The sequence below is a fragment of the Falco punctatus genome, assembly GCF_963210335.1.
Source record: "Falco punctatus genome assembly, chromosome: 4".
Classification (NCBI taxonomy): Eukaryota; Metazoa; Chordata; class Aves; order Falconiformes; family Falconidae; genus Falco; species Falco punctatus.
The window spans coordinates 37,002,665-37,021,427 of NC_137583.1; the positions used below are offsets into that span (position 1 = coordinate 37,002,665).

Here is an 18,763-nt window from a genome sequence, read left to right on the forward strand (position 1 = left end):
CTAGATAGTGTACACAGAGCTCCTGAACCCTACTGAGTCAGATCCTTAGCTGGGTAAACTGGCAAAACGCTGCTGGATGTGGGAAAAGTGGGAGATTTATAACAGCTGAAGAGCTGCGCAATAATTTCTTGAAGAAATGACACCTATTTCTGTTAATATAGGAAAGAATAATTTACGTTCAGACACATGCACAGTTGTTAATGCCAACAATGACAGCTTACACAAGTAAGGTATGTACAACTCATGTCACATAGAGCTGTCTCTGAATGACTGCTTAATGTTAAAACCTACAGTGCAAAAATAGGAAAGTATTATGCATCGAAATAGCGACACTTTCCCCCCACTTCTTCCCCATCCAAGCTCACAGCCTATGCATTTCAACAGGATTCACGACCTCGGCCAGGAGCTCTAAGTCTGGTTCAGTCTGGAAGTCTTTATAAGCCTCATACCTGAACCCTGGTGTAGCTTGACAGATGCTGAGAGCGTGCTGCCTCCTTTCCCGAGTGCTCCCTAGTTTCAGACATCACATCAGCACTTCTGTGATGGTGATGCTGGGACTTCTGATCATGGTGACCATCCCTTTTCCTAGCTTCTGTGTCAAACAAGACGTGGGTTAGCCTGTCCAGATAGTTCTCCAGCTCTTCCTGAGTGTGCTCCAGTTTTTTGCCGACATTACTGGGGAAAAAGGAAGATGATGGCGGGGGAGTTTTGCTCTCCCTCTCCTTCTTGGCCTCTTCCACGTGCGGGTTATGCTTCATTAGAAAAAGCACTATGACAAGCAAAATCAGGCAGAGATACACAACCCAGACTTCTTCCATCTTGGCGGTGAGATACCAAGGAGCTAGCAGTGCCTGTCGATGTACTCAAAGGGAAGATGACAGACAGGCCAAATACAGTAGGTGCTCAGCACTTTCCAGCTGTCAGCATCCACGGGAAGGACTGCTGCCAGTAATCAAAGCACCGTGGTAGCTGATGTCAAAGTTCAATTTTCTAAAGCAGCGTGGCTTACAGACCCTTACAGACCTTCCGGCAGCTCTAAAGATGAAAGCAGCACAGACAGCAAGCAGCAAAATGTTTTAGGCAAAGAAAATACAACTTTGTCTTTAGAGTAAAATAACTTCAGCAGAAAGATACAAGATCATCTGTCACTTCCATATGATCTTAAAATAGCAGTATCTCTCCTCTTTTTTTGTTAAGGAACTGCAGGTTCAAAGCTTACTACTCTTCAAATAACTTTCCTTCTGTTACACTGTTTGAATACTTGTCTTGCTTGAAGTGGCAAGCTTTTCTTCTTTCTGATTCAAAGAAAAGGTAAGTTAGGAGTGCGGTTTTCCTTCACACAGGAAGGCAATAGAGTATTTTATCCTTCAGAGATCTTTAGATGCCGTCCACGCTCAGCACACTTAAAAAAATTTCAGTGGCAGAAGGGAATATTCATCACCCGAGTTACAGGTTCAGTAGGACCAATTTGTTGGCTTCCTTCTGTCTTTGCTGGTCCTGGGAGAAGGAGTCCTCATACAAGTGGCTGCTGGGACTTGGGAAATTTCAGCTGAACTTTGCAGGTGTCCCTTGCAGATCCTTTGTAGGCTGTTCCTCAGCGGCTCTGCCCCCAAATACTCAGGCCAGAAAATGGGCAGCCCAGGGACCAATAACTGCACTTCCACTGACCAAGGCCAAGGGAAGGATCGGAAGAACTTACCAATTAGGGCCCAGCACCCAGGTTAACGGCCAAAATGGAAGCGGGAACGAGCAGCCACCGGGACAGAGCTGGTCTGTGACGGGGAGGCTGCCCATCGCCTGCTCTCTCCCCTGCCTGGAGTCAAGGTCTGTGTGGAATGGGATTGCATTTTCTAACCTTAGCTAGGGGATCTTTTTACAGATGAGGGTGCCAAGCCTAAAAAGAAGAGAGATCACACACAGATTTCTACCGCCTCTGTGTGGAAACATTCTTGGGCTCACCCTGCCACAGAAAAAAACTCTAAAATTCTTGCACTTTGTTCTCAAAAGTGAAACCTTCCCTCTGCTTTCCTCCAGTGTTCCTTCATCCTGTTACTCACTCTAGAAGTTGATCCTCAGCTTTTTACTTTTTCAAGACCAATGCTATTAAGCAAGTTTTGCTCTAGAGGCACTGTTGTACTTCACACTCACTTTTTGCTTGTCTTTAACTCATTCCTGAGGCCACAACCAGGCTGAACGATATTGTTAGCAGCTTGCTGCCCTAAGAGCCCGGACCTGGCGCTGCTGCACTACATTTAGAGGCAGTCACCAAAAAGATACAGTACCACAAATCCAGTCACCCCTTTCGCACTGCTATCAAATGCATGGCACAAAGCTGAGGAGAGGATGCAGAAAGAGATGGGCAGATCAGAACTGAGCTCAATCTTCTACCAAAACTGAGCTACGCTTCCTTAATGCAAAAACACGGGAACAGAGAACTTCAAACAGATGAGAACATCTTTCTCCCTCACTGCTGTACATTGTTAATGCCTTTAGGGCATGGACCATCCCTCCAGCCAAATGTACTAGAGTAACTCCTGCAGCGAGACTCTGACCCAAACCTGACACTGCTGTAACGAGACATCACTGAAACCCTAGACAGCATTGAAATCCTAAAGAAAGAGATGCTAAATGGGGAAAACTAAATTAAAAAAAAAAAATTAAGACTGAAGTGTGGCTCCTATAAAAGGGAACAGACTGATGGAGCAGACATTTCCTAAATTCTAATATCATTGCTTGTTTCCTTTCAAACAAACAGTAATGCACCAGAGATACTTCAAACACTGAAAAGCTCGAGAGTGAAGCAAAGACTGCTGCAATTTCAGATGCAAAATACTACAGAATTACCTCTTCAAGACACAACCATTAATGAAATAACTTAGGCACATCAGTCAAAAACACAACAGGCATCACCTTGCCTATGAAAACAAGGAGTGGACACAGAAAAGCAGAATGTCTTATCCAGTATCAGAGTCCACTCATGGCACTGACCCAGCCGACTCTGGTCTCGCACTCAAGTCCACAGGTCAAGCAATACATTCAGGTCTATGAAGTATTGGATGGATGAGCATTTGCCTTCTGAATCCTCCAGTAATGAAGCACTGTGAAAGGAATACGGGTTGACCTCTGCAGGTCAGCATTATGTGAAGATATCTGATAAAACAGAGGAGCTATTAATGTATTAGGATGCACTTTTCTCTGACCTTTTTGGAGATAAACCAGCTGGATTCGGTTACACCAAACGTCTACCTCACTGGTATCTTTATTCTGACTGTGAATGCCTAATGAATCGTACAAGCACGAGGCAATTATGTAAGAATGCTTCCCAGAATCCTTCTGCTGCCTTCCACAGCACAGGATTTTATAATGTTTTAGCAACTCTACTTGAAACAAGACAAGGAAAAAAAAGTAACTACTTCCCAGACATATGCTGCATAACCAGCTAGGATAGAAAACAGCTGTAGTTCCAAGGTCATACACAAGAAAAATGCTCTTTCCTCTTAGTAAACAGCATGAAAACACTAAAACACTAAAAGTTTGACAATGACACAGCTCTTGTATGTTTAATATAAAATCCTGGAAATCCAAAAAATACTGCATAGTGTTGTTCCATAGAAAGTAACAGCAATGCTCCTCAGCAAGTACAATAATAGTCTGATAACCTATTGGTTTCCAGTTCTAACATACTGAGTTCCAGAAGACTGAGAGTCTTCTCTCCATATTTCTCCTCACCAGATATATTACACAGGTTCAGTTTCTCCTTATGACTAGACAGGCATTCTTTAAAATACATATATATATATATATATATATATTTATATATAAACACCCAAACCGCAACCCTCACAGATGCAACTGACTGCATCAGAGCTTCGCAATAAAATGTATTTTTTTTTAGCCAACAACGGGGTTTTTTAGTCTTTTCTAGCAAATGTTTTCTACCATCTCTCAGCTGCTCTCAGTACACCCTGCAATCTGCCTACACTCCCATTTCTCACTTTTCATACAGGATGACTGAACTATAAAAAGGAAGGAAAGCACTGCACCCTAGGGACACCTGATATCATGTTTCCTTTTAAAGGACTTCAATTCCTTCAGCTTTTTTAGCCTTAGTGGGGAAGATTTTCTGCATGAACACAGAAGGTGGGCTCAGTGGTTGGAGCAATATCTAAACACTGGAGACACAAATTCAACTGTTTGGAAAGCAAAAATTGAATACACATCAAGTGCAAAAGATTCTTTGGGCTCTCACCGTTCATTTCACCACCACCCAAGGTTTGGCATGCAGCCGATTTATCCTCTGAGTCACTAGTGGTTGTAACTGGGCTACTTATAAAGTTATTTTTTTAAGAACTGATTGTACATCTTTCCTAGCTGGCCAAAACCTGGCTTCAGCAACAAAAATCTTTCCCTGTCTGGAAACAGCTGTCCTTATACCCCTAGACTACCATCAGCATTTGCAGTTCTCTTCCTGTCAATTAAAGAGATGAATGAGCAAGGATGATTCTCACTCATTTTCCTCCAAGATTCTGAACTCATACTCTCTAGATGGCAGTGATGACACACGCTGCCCAGTGCTTTCTGGATACCAGAAGTTGCACTCACACAGACTCATAAGGAGCGGAAAAATTCAACTATCCCTTATGCTTACGCTGCTGGATCTTCATGACAAACCATTGCCTTCTGCACGCATCACTGCCTCATCTGCTATAAAAGGTCTGCTCTATTTAAAAGCAACAGGAAAGTGGGAAAATCTCCCAGTATAAAAGACAGAGTCTTAGGTTAATGTCAATTCTCAAGGAAGAAAACCAGATCCTTCCAGACTCTGTGCTGGTATTTTGCAAAGACGCCCTTCTACAGTGTGAGAACAGAGGAGTACCGTGTATACCGAGTCTTACGGTCATACATGCAGCAGGCAGATGGGTTTTAAACCTCTAGATAAGGCACTCTGAAAGAGGATCCTTTCTTTAGGAAATACACAGAGATTCTTGCACAGTATTTTCTACAGCATCTTTCCACCATTTTTAAGCCTACAGGAGATTTGGCACGGTTTTCGGCCACAGTTTTAGTCTAAAAACCTTTCCTAAAAGAAATTAAAGTAAAACTCTTCTTGGGAAGTTAAGAATTTGAAAGAATCTGTGTTAAGTGTCCTGGGTGACTCTGGAGGGGATCCTGCTGAACCTTGGCTTTTCCTGCAAATTCCTGAGTGCTTTCGGATGAACTGGCCACTCTTGTTGCGGATGCTTCCCTTCACTTCCACAATCCTGGCAGATTTTGCAGCTTAAAGAGGGGAGAAAAAAGGAGTAAGAGAAGTTTAGTCATCTCATATAGTGAAGTCCCACTCCACAAAGCAATACAAAGGGCAGGAGCGAAGCCTTTTCTTCTTCTCTTCCCCCACCATGCAAAGTTCTCCTACCTATCTCCATGAGCTTCAGCTCTCTGCACAGATCCTCCTCCATCTTCTTCCTGTAGTCTCCAAACATGGCTCTCATGAGCTGACGCTTTTTCACCAGTGGAGCCTTGTCACTGCGCAGTGTCTTGATTGCACGGAGAGACTCCTCAACTGAAGCAGTGCAAAGGAGAAACAAAGCAAAGTTTAAGACTCCTCACTATCTCTACACCTGCGTGCTTGCCAACCCTTTCACAGGGGAGATCTCTCATTTACTTGAATGCTTACCCTGCTTTGGAGTAGGTTTCTGTGTCTTCAGGCCAAGTTCCAGCTGTTCCACACACCAGTATACCTCTTTCCGCAGCTGGTCATCTGACTGCTATGCAACAGAGCAGAGTGAGCACAAGGAAGTAAGCAGTCCAAAAATTAGAGCAGCAGTTGCTACACAGGAAGAAAAGTATCTACATAAAGTCAGGACTACTCCAAATTTTATGTTCTGGTGAGTACTTTATTGACTTCATGACATTTTCCCTATAGTGTTTTTCACTGGATAAAGTTAAAGCACTGGACAAATGTTTAGTTGCAACTCAGTTGCCTCTGATGGATTTTATATTTGGCTGCCATTCACATAATGCTGTTTTCTAGAAAGCTGTCCAGGGCCTTTTCCCTGAAAGAAGCTGTCAAATCAACTTACAGTTGGGAGGAATAAGCATTAACAACAACAAAAAACCCTAATCTGCCCAAAATCAAAAAGCAAACAATGGACAAAATCAGAAGCTGTGTCTTGGTTTCTCAGCTCCTTTGTGCTTGTTCAACCTGAAATGCATGAGGAGAAGGAAGCTGAAAGCCCACAATGATGGAAGAAGCCAAGTCCCATCAAGCAAAGCCACCTGGCTAACAGAGCAATGGAAGGGAGAGGAAAACAGGGTTGCATGCTGTGGCTGAAGCAATTTTTAACTGTTATGTACATGTAAACAGAAAAGCCCTCATGCTGTCTCCTTTTCTTTACAACAGTCTCCATCCAATGGACTGGAAGGGCCATCACCTTCAAATCTTTCTACCTTTCTGGTACTCAGCAGTGTTTATTAGTAGAATTGTTGGTGAAGCAGCACTTTGGATGGAAGGTATCAAGAGACAGGTGAACACCCAGTGTGACTTCTGTGTAGAATACCAATGAAAGGAAGGTTTTCTTAATAATTTTGTATTTCAGTATTGCTCAACTGCCATTGTTTATCAATAACTACACCAGTGCTGAAAAGAAAAACGGAATGAAGACCTGGACCTTAGCAGAACATTAGAAAACCTTAAGGGTGTGCCTTAATAGTGTGTTTACACATAACTTGCAACTGCAGTCAGTTTCTGGGCCATGCCTTACAGCGGGAACCTTCTCAGAAACACCCTTAAGCTTTGCACCAGACCCTGCTGCATCCTTGGCTACACCAGGTACCTCAGCTTTGCTGTTTGCATTATGTGAGCAATTCATCTTACCCACTAACACACAAATCAGGGGCACAGTGCCTGGTTCAGCATGCACAGATACCAGCTTGGCACTGACTGAGGACAGTTACCTCCATTTTACATTATATATTTATTTTTAAAAAAAATTATTTTTTTTTAAGAAAACATGGCACCCAGCTTCCCAGGATTAGTCATCACAAGCCTAAACATAAAATGTTTTAGCACAAGTCTGAAGCAGACAATGAAAGACCATTAACTTACTTTTCACTACTTAGGTTCCTCAAATGCCTAGCAAAGGAAGAAAAGAGCTGCTGTAAGAAATAAGCAGCAATCTTTGTCTTTTGGCACTCAAGTTTCTCTTTTGCTCAAGGGTTCATAAACTGTGGGATCCCATCAATATTTAAATACCTGAGAGACCTCTTCTGGGTGGGAAGTATTTTGACATCTGTTAGCTTCTGCCTTTGCCTTCGCCTTCCTGTTGATTTCAGTTTCTTCAATCTCCTTTTTACTGACAGATGTTTTTTGCTGCTGCTTCTTCTTCTTCTTCTTCTGGGCAGCTCCACCTGTTGTTGATTTCTCTCTCACCAGCTCATCTCCAGGGGCAGTCTCTGGTTGGGGGATCTTCGATGTGACATGGCTTCTATCCTTGTTGGGTGCACTACTTATAAGTTGAGTCAACTCGGGCTTCTGCAAGGCTGAATTACGTGGCAAACCTCCTGATTCAGCAGGCAGTGAATTACCTAGCACTTCATGATCTGCTGCACGCTCTGTATGTTGGCTTGCTGGAACTAATTGAACCAGAGAACAGTCATCATCTGGGATAGCAAAATTGAAAGCAAACTTGGGTTCTTGTCCAGAGGCAGCAAAACTCAAGGCTCCATTCCAGTTCTCCTTGGTGGCTCTTACACTGGTTTGTATCTGCTCAGCAGCACTGACATCAGGGACTGCTTCCAGAGGTGTGCCACTTGCTCCTGGGTCAATCTGAGAAAGAGTGAAATCAAATTGGAAGCTGTTGTCAGATGACACGAACGACTCTGGCTTTGCCTCAGAGACTTGGTCAAACTGTTTCCCATATACCACACCATCTGAGGCCTGCCCATTGCTTTGCTGCACTTCCACATTGCCAGGTTTCACATCTAGAAAAGACAGAGAATAATGTTTCCATCAATATGCCAGTTTCCTACTATGGGGATGCTACTGCAACTCCTCCTGTAAGGCATTGCTGCAGAGAGGCAATCCAATCAAAAGCTGCAACATAAGAAATCTACAGAAAAGGACCAAAGATCACCATCCCCTGAATGGACAGTTCAAGCTCACCTGCCTTCTCCATGCTCTTTTGGTTCTCAGCCATCTTGAGATGATAGCTCCCAAACACGTGGTTCATCACTTGTTGCTTCTTCACAGGAGGAATCTCATGGGAGCGCAGGACCTTGAGAATGTGCTGTTGTCTCCTCTACTGCACTCAAGAAAGAGACCAAGAGAGACCAGAAACAGGTTATGGTGGCCTTACAAACCGTATTGTGGGATGCTGATGACTCTGGTCTCCTTTGAAAGTGTTCTGTATTCATACTTCTGACTAATCCATGACTGACATTCAATTGAAATGAAATTCTCCAAGTGCTTCTAGAAGCTGAAATACCATTAAATGCTCTTAAGTGGGAGATATCTTAGCTGCTTATTATACACAGTATGGATCTTACACTGCACTAAGTGCACTACTGACACAGAAGCTACACAGGGCTTAACCACCCTTCCCCAAAGCAACTGACAAATCCAAGAGCCTAGCTTGGTGTCTCTTCCTTGGAAGACTGGAAAAAATCTGACCTGAGTAGAGAGCACACTCTGAAAAGCAGGACGCTTGACTCTCATACACACTGGCGTGACCACAACAGTAATCCCAGTTCTTTGTGTCAGAGCAAATTATCTACGAAGCAACACACTTTGTTTTGGGGCTGAGTTGAGACAAGTGACATTTGCCTCCAGCTGCGAAAGGCACCACGCCGGCTCATCTTGGAACATGCCTTGGGGAGCCTTGGACATGGGATGGGAAAAGACACAATATTTAAATGAAGCATAAATCCCTCACCTGCAAAACTGATTCAAAACCTGAGTTTTCTGAAGCCTTCTCCCCTCTTACAGGAAATCAGACCAGCTAGTCATAAACCCTTTTCTTGGCTTTATGCTTGAGCTGCAGGGTGTAACAGCTCAATTTACACCATAAAGCAACACAGCACAGGGTGGGACACATGCCCTGCCACATTGCCTACATGGAGGGCATCAAGCGTGCCCTCTTCATGACAAAAATTAGAGACAATAAACCTACTAGCTGTAACCCCCCCCACCCCTGGCAACCCAGGACTTCCCACGATTTTTTGCTTCTTTTTTCTCCTCCACTCATTTTAAAGCCCCCAAATGGAAGACTTCTCGTTTTTCCTGAAGCTTTTCCCATGACATAGTTTGTCTCCACAGCAGGAGATTTCCCTCCAGCACAGCTCCGGCAGCACACAGGATTTATCTTCATGCTAAGCACAAGTCCTTAAGACTACCTTTGCTGTATTTTTACCCTGTCGGCCTCCTATAAAGTAAGGCTCAGAAGTCCACCTGCGAAGGAGTCGGTCATTATAACGCATAAGGAAATGAAAAATAAAAATCTTGCTTCAGCGAAATAACGAGGTGACTGGGGGAGGCAAGCAGAGCTGCCAGGGAAGCCGTCCCAAGCGAGCCTCCCGGGAGCTGGGGCGGGAGGGAGGTGCCTCGGCCGAGGGCCGGCGGGGAGAACAGGGCACTGAGGTGGGGGGCGGCCGCCCGAAGCTCTTACCCGCTCCATGCCGGGCAGGCGCCGCGGGAAGGAAGCCGGCCCGCCTGCCGCCGCCCGCCGCCGGTCACGGAGCAGCGTGCGGGCGCCCGGGCTCGCCGCTCCGCCCGGCACCAGCCACCGGGACCTGCCCGCCACCGCCGGGGCCGGGCCTGTGAGGAGCCCTGGGCTCGAGGCGGAAGGGCCGGGCCGCCGTGCACCGCCCAAAGGGCTCCCCCCGCCGCGGTCCGCCCGCCGCCCGCTCCCGCGCCCCGCGCCTCCGTTCCGCCCGCCGCGCTGAGGGGAGAGCGGGGCCCGCCGTCCCCGCGAGGCCCGGTATCTGGCGTACAGCGGGGGCAAGCCCCGGCGCCGTCCCCCCGGGCCCTGCCTTCGCCGGGGCCAGCGCGGGGGGGGCGGGGGGTGCCGCGGCACAGCGGGGTCGCCTGGGCGGGAGGCGGAACGGAGGCGCCGAGCCCCCCTTCGGCGGGGTAGCTGAGGCCGCCGCGGCCCGCCTGCCTTCCCCGAGGCCCGCAGGGAGCCGCCGGGCCCTGCCGGGATGCGGGCCTGGCCGCTGGGGCCCCCTCCCGGGACCGAGTCCCGCGGGCCCCGCCGAGCCGCAGGGCCCGGGGCCGGTGCACGGCGCAGCGCCGCGGGTCGGGCACCGCGTACCCGCCGCGGGCAAGAAAGGGCAATACACATATACAGGCACGGTGCCACTTCTGGTTTAGGCTTCCTTTTGATTATTTAATTTTGTAAATAAAAAAAAAGTTAGACACCTTGTTCCGTATGCATATTTCCCTTGGATTTTTTTCATCAGCAGTCAGAAGTGGCCCCGCTGAGACTCGTAATGCTGTAGCACGTCACATTTTGCAGCACAGTATTTGACATCTCTTTCAAATGCTTGAAGTCGTGGAGGTTTTAGTTTCTGCTGACATTGGCAGTTGATGTTAGAAATTCTCCAAGGCTGCCAGTTATTCCAGCAGGGCTCTAAAGTGCTAGGAAAGCACTTCCGAATGTTGCTGTTCAAGGTTATAAAAAGGTACTGGAAAAATCAGCACACTTCTGCCAATCTTGATCAGACTTTTGTCTTGCTTTACAACCTCCACCCTCGCTAAGGCTTAACCCTTGTCTAAGCCCTCCCCTCACTACAAAACCCATCTAATTCAACTGAGGCTTATCAGAGGTTGTCCAAGACTTATCGCAAGGCTCTTCTGACTGTGGTAGGTTTGAAATTACCGTCAGTCTTTGCACAGAAGCGTCCAAATGTCAGTAAAAGAGCTGACAGTCAAGTATCAGAGAAGATAATAATAAGCACGGGAATAATGAGCTATCAGCAACTGTCTTGAAAGGCCAGAATCCCACTGCAGTTCTCCTCTTCCTCAATCCCTGAGCTGGACCGAGGGGTCATGAGCTTGTCACCACCGGTCTGGATGCATACCCCAAAGCAAAAGCTTCCCATCTGTGGCCTGATGGCACAAACCCATCCGACAATGCAAAGGCTCTATTAGTATGGCTGGGCACAGAGCCTACGGAACCCAGCCAGCCAGACCAAAGGGTTAAGAGGACCATTGCCTTCTGTGGCAGGATGCTGTCCATGTCTCCAGCTGAAACCCCGTGCTGCGGACTCAATGCCCATGCAGGGAAAAGGCACAAAGGACCAGCAATACCTGTTTTCCTGGGTTTGATCTCTGCCCTGAGGATTCAGCCCGTGTGGATTCACAGCCCCACAATGGCACCAAGTTGGCAAGCTGCACCAGCCTTGCTCCGAGGACATAGGACAGAGGGACTGCCGGGGGATCGGATCACGATCCTCAACTTCTGCTGACACAACAGGAACCTTTTAATGTGAAGAGCTGCGAGCTGAGCTGGTGGAAGCTGATGTCTAACCAGCCACGACTGCCCGGGAGGAGGCAAACAGCAGGCAGAGGAATGGCAATGGCTTGAGTCTGCCTCGGGGCACAGGGCAGGTTAGCGTGTGCTGTATAAAACAGTGCAAAGGCCGGGACTGCTTCACACTGCTGTTAAGATGGCAACAGGAGCACCTCTGTCTGGGGACTCCATGCAGGATGGCTGTGCAGTCCTTCGGGTCAGTCCAGGGACTGACAATTCCCCCCCAACACAGATCTGCCTGCTTTCCCCACTCCACCAACTGAGCACCAACAAATTAGTTGCAGGCATGGCTGTAACTGGAAGCAGCAGCTGGGCTGGAAAACGCAGCTCTTTGGTATGAGGCTCCTTTAAGGGAGTTGCAGAAGGAATTAGGAAAAAAAAAAAGAGAAGTGGGGTGGTTACCAAAACTGCCAACCACAGTGCCAGGGAGCCTCAGAGGGCACCAGGACAGCCCAGCGTCACATGCCTAATGCATCCTGTCTCCAGACTTCCTTCCCTGCGATGTACGTGGCTTGCACATACAGACCATCATTCAGCATCAGGAAATCTGCGTTGGACAAGAAAGAAAAGAAGCAGCTGTCAGAGAAATGGAACATCTGAAGATGGCTGGGAAGAGCTGGGCCCTGGAGAAGAGCTTCTCCCCACCCCATAAACAGCAGCAGGATGGCAGTGTGGTGCCGTCCTTGCTGTGGCAGCCCTGCTCCATGCTTGGCTGAGATGTGGGGGTCTCTCCAAAGGGCTCATGAAACACCACCAGCATCCAAGAGAAAAACTACTGGAGCAAAAGTCCAGAACAAATCCCAGGCAGAGCAAGTCTCTTTACAGCTCGCACTGAAACAGGGGATGAAGATGTGTTCACGGCAGCCCCTGCTTTGCTCCAGTACCTGGGAGCCCTCACACCGTTGTCCCCGTACCAGTACCTGCTGTGCCCGTACCAGTACCTGCTCTGCCCATACCAGTACCTGCATCGGAGTCATAATTTAGTGTTCCCTTTCTGTGTTCAATCCCCAGGAGCTGGGCGGGATGCAGAGATGCTGCCTCCAACGCGGTCTCTACTGAGCACCCTTGGACAGAGAAGGAAGGAGACAGGGCAACAAACAGCTCTGTTGCTAGAGCAGCCCAAACTCCCCTGGCTAAGGCAACTGTCAGCCTAGCAGGGACCTGAGCTGGAACAACCTCACCACAGTTGGATGGAGCTGGGGAGAAGAAACATCACTATGGGAGAGAAGCGAGAAGAGGCAAACTGAACACCTAGGGTATGGGGAGGGGAAAATCATTCACCTTTGTGAGAAAGGAGTAGGACAGTTCACCTCTCACTAGTACTATGGGTTAAAATCAAACCTCCCCTCAAAAAGGTGCGCATCTGAAGCCAGTGGCACTGTTCCCAGCGCTTCTCATCATGCCTCAGGTGAGAGGGAACATTCCCTAGTGGAGCAGACACAGCTGGCAAAAGTGATACCTCTTCCTGTGTCAACATAGGGAGCAGCAGCTTGTGGGCAAGGCTCACTCACCTGTGGCTTCTTGGAAATGTCGCACACATATGTCCATGGTTGCCACGCTACCGCTCAGGGTCTTTGTGCCTGGGAGAGGAACAGGATGGCGCTGAGTGGGTCCCAGAACTCATAGCAAGGAGAAGCAGGATGGTGGGAAAGCATAATGTGACCAGAATGGGCAGAAACCTGGGCTGCATGAGGAGCAAGTTGGAGGGCCTGCAGCCATTGCTGCCAAGTGACAGAATGCAGCAAGGAAGAGCCCATGCTGGCAGTGCAGGGAGAGGTGCCAGGATGTCACCCCACAGCTCCACCGTAAGACCCGGACTGGGTGAAACTAGTTCACAATGTGGGCACCTGCTACCAGAGACAGAGGAAGGGAACTGAGAAAGGAACGATCCTTCTCTGAAATACCTTCCCAGTCTCCAACTGCTTGCAGCTTAGGGAGCTTAGTTAGCAAGAAGCGGCAGTGTTACAGTAAAGACATGGTACAATAAATATCTGCAGGATTTCTCTGTCTTTTCGTACCTTGCTGGAACCTCTGGCATCCATGACACTGGGCAACAAGGTGTTTAAAAGTGTTGCCGACAGCTACAAATTGACAGATTCCTCCTCCCTCCACAAAGATGGGGTACCTTCTCCTCTTTACGAGGTGCCTCATTCTCCCCAGGGCCAAATCACAGTGGAGCCATCAGGCACCAAACCCCAAGAGGGTGGCACAGCACTGCGAGGTGCGCTGAGCTCTCTAGGAATGGGCATGAGTGGCAGTGCTGTCCCCAGCTCTTTAGCAAGAGGCACTTACCTGCAATGTAGGTGTTCAGCCCATCGATCTCCACCACCTGCTGACCAAGTGTGTGCCGACCTGGTGCCAGCCCCATGCCAGCGATCGCATCCGTCACTAGCACCAAGCCTGAGGAACAAAAGGAAAGAGGCTGCGTTAGCTTTGCAGCTCTTGCTGCAGCTCTGAGCACTGCCCCACTCTGGTCCTCCTACAGCGGGGCCAAGGTGTCCCTAGCCACATCTGACCAAGACAAGAGGGCTTGTGGATCAGCACACGAGGCTGTGACCTCTTTTAGGCAGTGAGGGCAGCATGCCAGAGCACTTGCAGGTGTGTTCTGTGGGAGATGGCACAGTGCTCAGGACAGCTGGTGATGCTGTGTGGGCCTCTCATGGCTCACCTTTGGGGTGGGCTCGGTGGGCGATTCGCAGGGCGGCAGGGTTGGTGTGGATGCCATCAGAGATCATACCATAGAAGACCCTCCGCCCAGCAGGAATCTTGTCACTTGTCAGCAGCCCTACGATTCCAGGATCACGATGGTGGAACTGCCCGAGGGGAGAGAGAACAAGCTGTGGAGCATCACCAGGACTCGTGGGCCAAGACCCTTCCTCTCAGGTGACGCAGCTGCCATCTCTATCAAACAGTGCCTGGTAGCTGGGCGCTCAATTCTTTACCAGACAAATGTGGGCACTTCCTTGAATTTCAAGTTTGCTACAGCCTTGACTCTTTTCGATCAGGCAATAGAAACCTGAAGCCAGAGGTTCAGCGCTGAAACCTCATTGCAAAGCCTGGTACAAAACAAGCTGGGGAGAACATGCATCTGTGGGGAGCAGGAGAGAAAGCACCAAAAGCAATACCAGTGCACGGCAAGCGCCCTCGGCTACTCACCGGCAACATGGCATTGAAGAGGTGAGTGATGAAGGTAGCACCATGCTGCACAGCCTCCTCAGCCTGGGAGAGATTAGCCACTGAGTGACCTGGGAACAAAGACCAACACATTCTTCTGCCCATCTCTCCATTTATTTCCCTACAGGAGAGGAGACACTCTGTCACTAGGACTCTACTCTGATGCCCCACCCTGGGCTGATGTCTGAGATGTCAGCCTCAGCACAGAGGTGCCTGGCCATGACTGTGGGTACCCTAGCTGGTTGTTTTGCTTGAACACATTCACTGTTCACATCACAACCATCACAAATGCTGCCTTGCTCAGAAAAAGTTGCCTTCAGGCTGGGTTACAGGTCCAAGGACATGCCTTTGTGCTGTCCTTGGAAATTTAAAGGCATTACAGAGACGTATCAAGGGAGTAGAGACAGCAAGGACTTTGCCAGGAAAGAATATGGGGATAAAGCTATCCAGAAAGAACATTTTGTTTTCCCCAACACGGACGGCAGCTCTAATGCTCTGTGGACAAACCATGCTTTTCTGTAATTTTTCACTTTGTGTGGCTGTGAGATAAGAGATGCTCCGCTGTATGAATCCCCTTCTCACTTAAGGTTGAATTTCACTCCCCCCTCTTTTTTTTTAAAAAAAAAAGGAAAAAGAAAGAAAAAAGAAGAAAAAAAAAAAGACACTGGAGTAAGAGGTCTCCTATAGCGCTTCTGGTTGAAAAGCAGCATTATCAAAACTCAGCAGTAACCCTTGGAAAATGATCTCACCTGTCAAATAAGGCCTATAGCAGTGGAACTTCACCACATCATCAACTCTCAATTACACCTTTATTCACATAAGACTGCTATTCTCTCCTGTGTTTGAGCAGCACCAAATGCTACTTGGTGTTAAATGGGAAGGGCTCCTCAATCCATATGATGTTTGGCCCTTACTGTACAAAGGGCAACAGATTTGCAGTGTCGAGCAAGGTCCCCATTTGTGACAGGTCTGTCTCCTCCATATAGGCCAGGCCAAAGAAAATCCCACTCCGCCCAGCTGCACTGAGACACCATTAGAGATGCTACACCCCTGAGAGGGGCTGCCTGGCCCGCGTGGCACAGGGGGGACGGAGTCTCCCTAAGCCCCCTCTGCCCCAGCCCTTACCGAGTGAGACACAGATGCCCCGCTTGGTGAGTTCCTGGATCACCTCACTGCTCCTCTTCATCTCTGGGGCCAGGGTGACTATCCGGACACAGTCCAGAGACCCGTAGGTGGTCAGTAGGTCCTGGAAAGCACCTGCCTCGAAGGTGCGGAGGCAGTGTTCTGGGTGCGCTCCTTTCTTCTCCTTGCTGATAAACGGTCCCTCCAAATGGGCCCCTGCCCAAGCAGGAACACAAAGCCATGACCTTTCCTCTCCGCACCAAGGACCAAGAAACCTGCTGTGTCCAGCCTGCTCCAGTCAAGCTCTTGCTGCTCTCCTGCAGCAAAACACATGGCTCAGGTAACTTGGGAGCTCAGCACAGCAAAAGATGCTGGCAACTGGCCAAGCCAAGACACCTGCACTGCCATTACCAACCCAAAAGGGCTGGAGTTGTGTGGGTACAATGACCGAGACCACTGCAACAGTCAGGCACAAGTTGAGGGAGAAAGCGGCTCTGGGCCCACCTGTATATCCCTCCCATCGAGAGAGCTCCAGCTCCCAACTATGCTGTCCCCACAGCAGCTTCTTTTCCCTAACAACAAGATAGTTACCTACTGAGGGTAACACCAGGGAGAACAGCAAGGGACAAAACCACTTACCCAGGATACCTGCTCCATGGGATCCACCGTTTCTTATACTGATCTGAGGGAGAACCTAGAGAAAAGGGGTTTGTCAGACATGGCATCCCAGATACAGCACCCCAGCCTGCCAAAACAAATCCAGATGTTGGGTCTGGAGAGAGCTTTGCTGCTGGACCACTTGAGACCATCAGCCAAACACAGCTTACAAAGAAAAAGTCAGCTCAAGCCCTGCTGTGCAAAGCTGGCCTGGGAGACATTGCTGCCTCAGCAGTCTAAAGGTTAAGGCCAAGAAATCCAGGGGTAAAGTCCAGCTCCTCCTGCCCATGGCTCTTGCACCAAGGCAGCTATTCCAGTCTCTACATGTCCAGCCTTGGCCCTCTCACCTCTTGGTACCAACCTCAGCCCTTTATCACCCTGCGGATGAGAGGGGAGGAAGTCCCTTACCTGGTGGTACACAGATGGAGGAGAGGTCACCAGGGTGGGACAGAAGGAGGTCACTCCATGGGAGAGGATTTTCTGACTGACCAGGTCAATCCCTGATTTGAAGTCATCTGTAGCTAGGGAGAAGTCCACCCCAAAGCCTCCTGCACCACGAACAAAACCGAGATGAAACTGCAGCTTCCCCAGTGGACATTTTCCCACCCAAAAACGCCAAAGAAACATTTTGCATGACTGGAGTGAGCTGCTCCATTTGTATGGCACCGACCAGAAGCAAAGGGCTCCACCAGCACTTCTGTCCTACATTCATGAGGCGCTGTGAGTACAAATCCAACCAATTGTCCTCCTGAAGGGCTCTTCCCCACAGCATCCCCATGTTTTGTGAGCACTGAATTTGTATTTTGATGCGGGGCAAAAATCTGAGGATTTCCCACTGAAAAGGGGATTCGACTTCCAACACAAACTACCATCGAACAAGCCATTCTTGACCCTCAGGAAAGAGCTATTGCACGTATCGTTTGTTCCCTTGAGAATTCCTGCTCTGTCCTCCCTCTGTCCTGGAGATACCCTAAAGAGGGTAGGGCGGGCATCCTGCCAGCGCAGGGGCAGGATAAAGTGTTGATAAAAATGAGGTTAAGAGGAAAGCTGGGCTGAAAACCCCGCCTAGCCAAAGGGGATCAGTGAAGTGACAGCAGCAACCATGGGCAAAATTGTTCTTTATCGTTGGTTTGGTGACTCACATCTATCTCGAGCAGCTGAAACGCGCTTGGTCACAGGCAGTACACATGCAGCAGGGTTTGAAGGTCTGGGATGGACAAACCTGGGACCCCCTACCCCTCTGCACAAGGCCTCACTGTACCGTTGATCTGGACATCGATGAAGCCGGGGGCGATGATGCTGTCCTTACAGTCCAGCTGGATGTCGGCAGAGCCCTTCTCGTCAAAGAAGAGTTTCTCCGGGTTGAGGATCTTCCCCTCTCGCACCCACAGGTCCTCCCTGAAGGAGGACACACACCAAGCTCCTGTGACAGCTGCAGTGGAGCACACGGGAGCAGGTGGCCACGGCCCAGTGACAGGGGTGGCCTCGGGCAGGACAGACCGCACCAGCACCCTCCGCCACGGGGCCGCTGATGTCTACCAGGGCAAAGCTGCTCTTCCAGCAGCGACAGCGCCGGCAGCCCTCCCCCTGCCCGGCCTCCGGCTTTACAAAACTCACGGGAACGGGATTTTCACGGGCAGCCCGTCAGCTGCGGTGGCCGCGGGGCCGGGCAGGGGCGGCAAAGCGAGGGACGAGGGCGCGGAGCGGAGCCGCGCCTCACGCCCGCCCGTCTCCTTCGGAATGAAACCCGGCGGAGGGGCCGGGGGGCAGCGGGAGGGCGGGGGGCGAGAGCCGGCAGCTGCGCACGGGGGCCCTGGGGACAGCACCTCGGGCGCTCCGGCTTCCCGGTCGGCTCTGCAGCGCGGCCGTGAGCCCCGGCACCCCCGGCACCCCCGGCCGCCCGCACCCCGCACCCTCACCTCTGCAGCCGGTGGCCCCGCAGGATGCGGCAGTTGGTGAACTGGACGATGGGCGCGTCGGAGACGGATTTGTTGGACGGCATCGCGGGGCTGCGGGAGCGCCCCGGCGGCCGGGGCCAGGGACGGGGACGGGGCGGGGACCGGGTGTGGCGGAGCGGGGCCAGGCCGCAGCTCCGCGGCGAGCGGCTTCCGCGGGAATGGGGAAGCCGGTGAGGGGCGGGGGGCCGGAGCACCGCCCCGGGAGCAGGTGGTGGGTGGGCCCCCGCCCCTCCCCGTGGCTCCGGGCCTACGCCGTGAGGAAAAGGCCCCGCCGCGGGACCCGCTCCGGCCGGGCCCGGTGCAGCTCCCGGCTCCGCGGGGCGG

General features: G+C 50.1%; 2 protein-coding genes across 6 annotated transcripts in view; both read right to left on the reverse strand.

Moving 5' to 3' along the window:
- The window catches only part of LOC308062023 (UPF0488 protein C8orf33 homolog), a 31,059-nt gene extending 20,736 nt beyond the window's left edge, over nucleotides 1–10,323 (reverse strand). Inside the window, exons 1-6 of one of the 4 annotated variants that reach the window (XM_080382856.1) lie at nucleotides 9,663–10,323; nucleotides 8,162–8,300; nucleotides 7,253–7,980; nucleotides 5,675–5,762; nucleotides 5,414–5,560; nucleotides 450–5,277 (exon numbers count right to left, since the gene is read on the reverse strand). In XM_080382856.1, coding sequence (XP_080238982.1) covers nucleotides 5,081–5,277; nucleotides 5,414–5,560; nucleotides 5,675–5,762; nucleotides 7,253–7,980; nucleotides 8,162–8,228 — 1,227 coding nt within the window. In that variant the 5' untranslated portion in view covers nucleotides 8,229–8,300; nucleotides 9,663–10,323 and the 3' untranslated portion in view covers nucleotides 450–5,080. The other 3 variants (XM_080382854.1, XM_080382855.1, XM_080382857.1) reach the window with 3 other exon arrangements.
- A 607-nt stretch (nucleotides 10,324–10,930) lies between these two features.
- AMDHD2 (amidohydrolase domain containing 2) lies at nucleotides 10,931–18,751 on the reverse strand. 2 transcript variants are annotated; one of them, XM_080382853.1, is made up of 12 exons: nucleotides 18,401–18,750; nucleotides 17,743–17,879; nucleotides 16,890–17,029; nucleotides 16,464–16,518; nucleotides 15,828–16,040; nucleotides 14,685–14,773; nucleotides 14,197–14,341; nucleotides 13,821–13,928; nucleotides 13,040–13,108; nucleotides 12,491–12,592; nucleotides 11,995–12,075; nucleotides 10,931–11,873 (listed from the first exon to the last, which is right to left on the reverse strand). In XM_080382853.1, the coding sequence occupies exons 1-12, from the start codon at nucleotides 18,481–18,483 to the stop codon at nucleotides 11,803–11,805; spliced, it is 1,293 nt and encodes a 430-aa protein (XP_080238979.1). In that variant the 5' UTR covers nucleotides 18,484–18,750; the 3' UTR covers nucleotides 10,931–11,802. The 2 variants fall into 2 exon arrangements, 1 of the variants encoding a protein (XP_080238979.1); XR_013927443.1 differs by lacking the exon at nucleotides 10,931–11,873 and having other exon boundaries at nucleotides 12,028–12,075; nucleotides 12,491–12,953; nucleotides 18,401–18,751.
- Nucleotides 18,752–18,763: the final 12 nt, after the last annotated feature.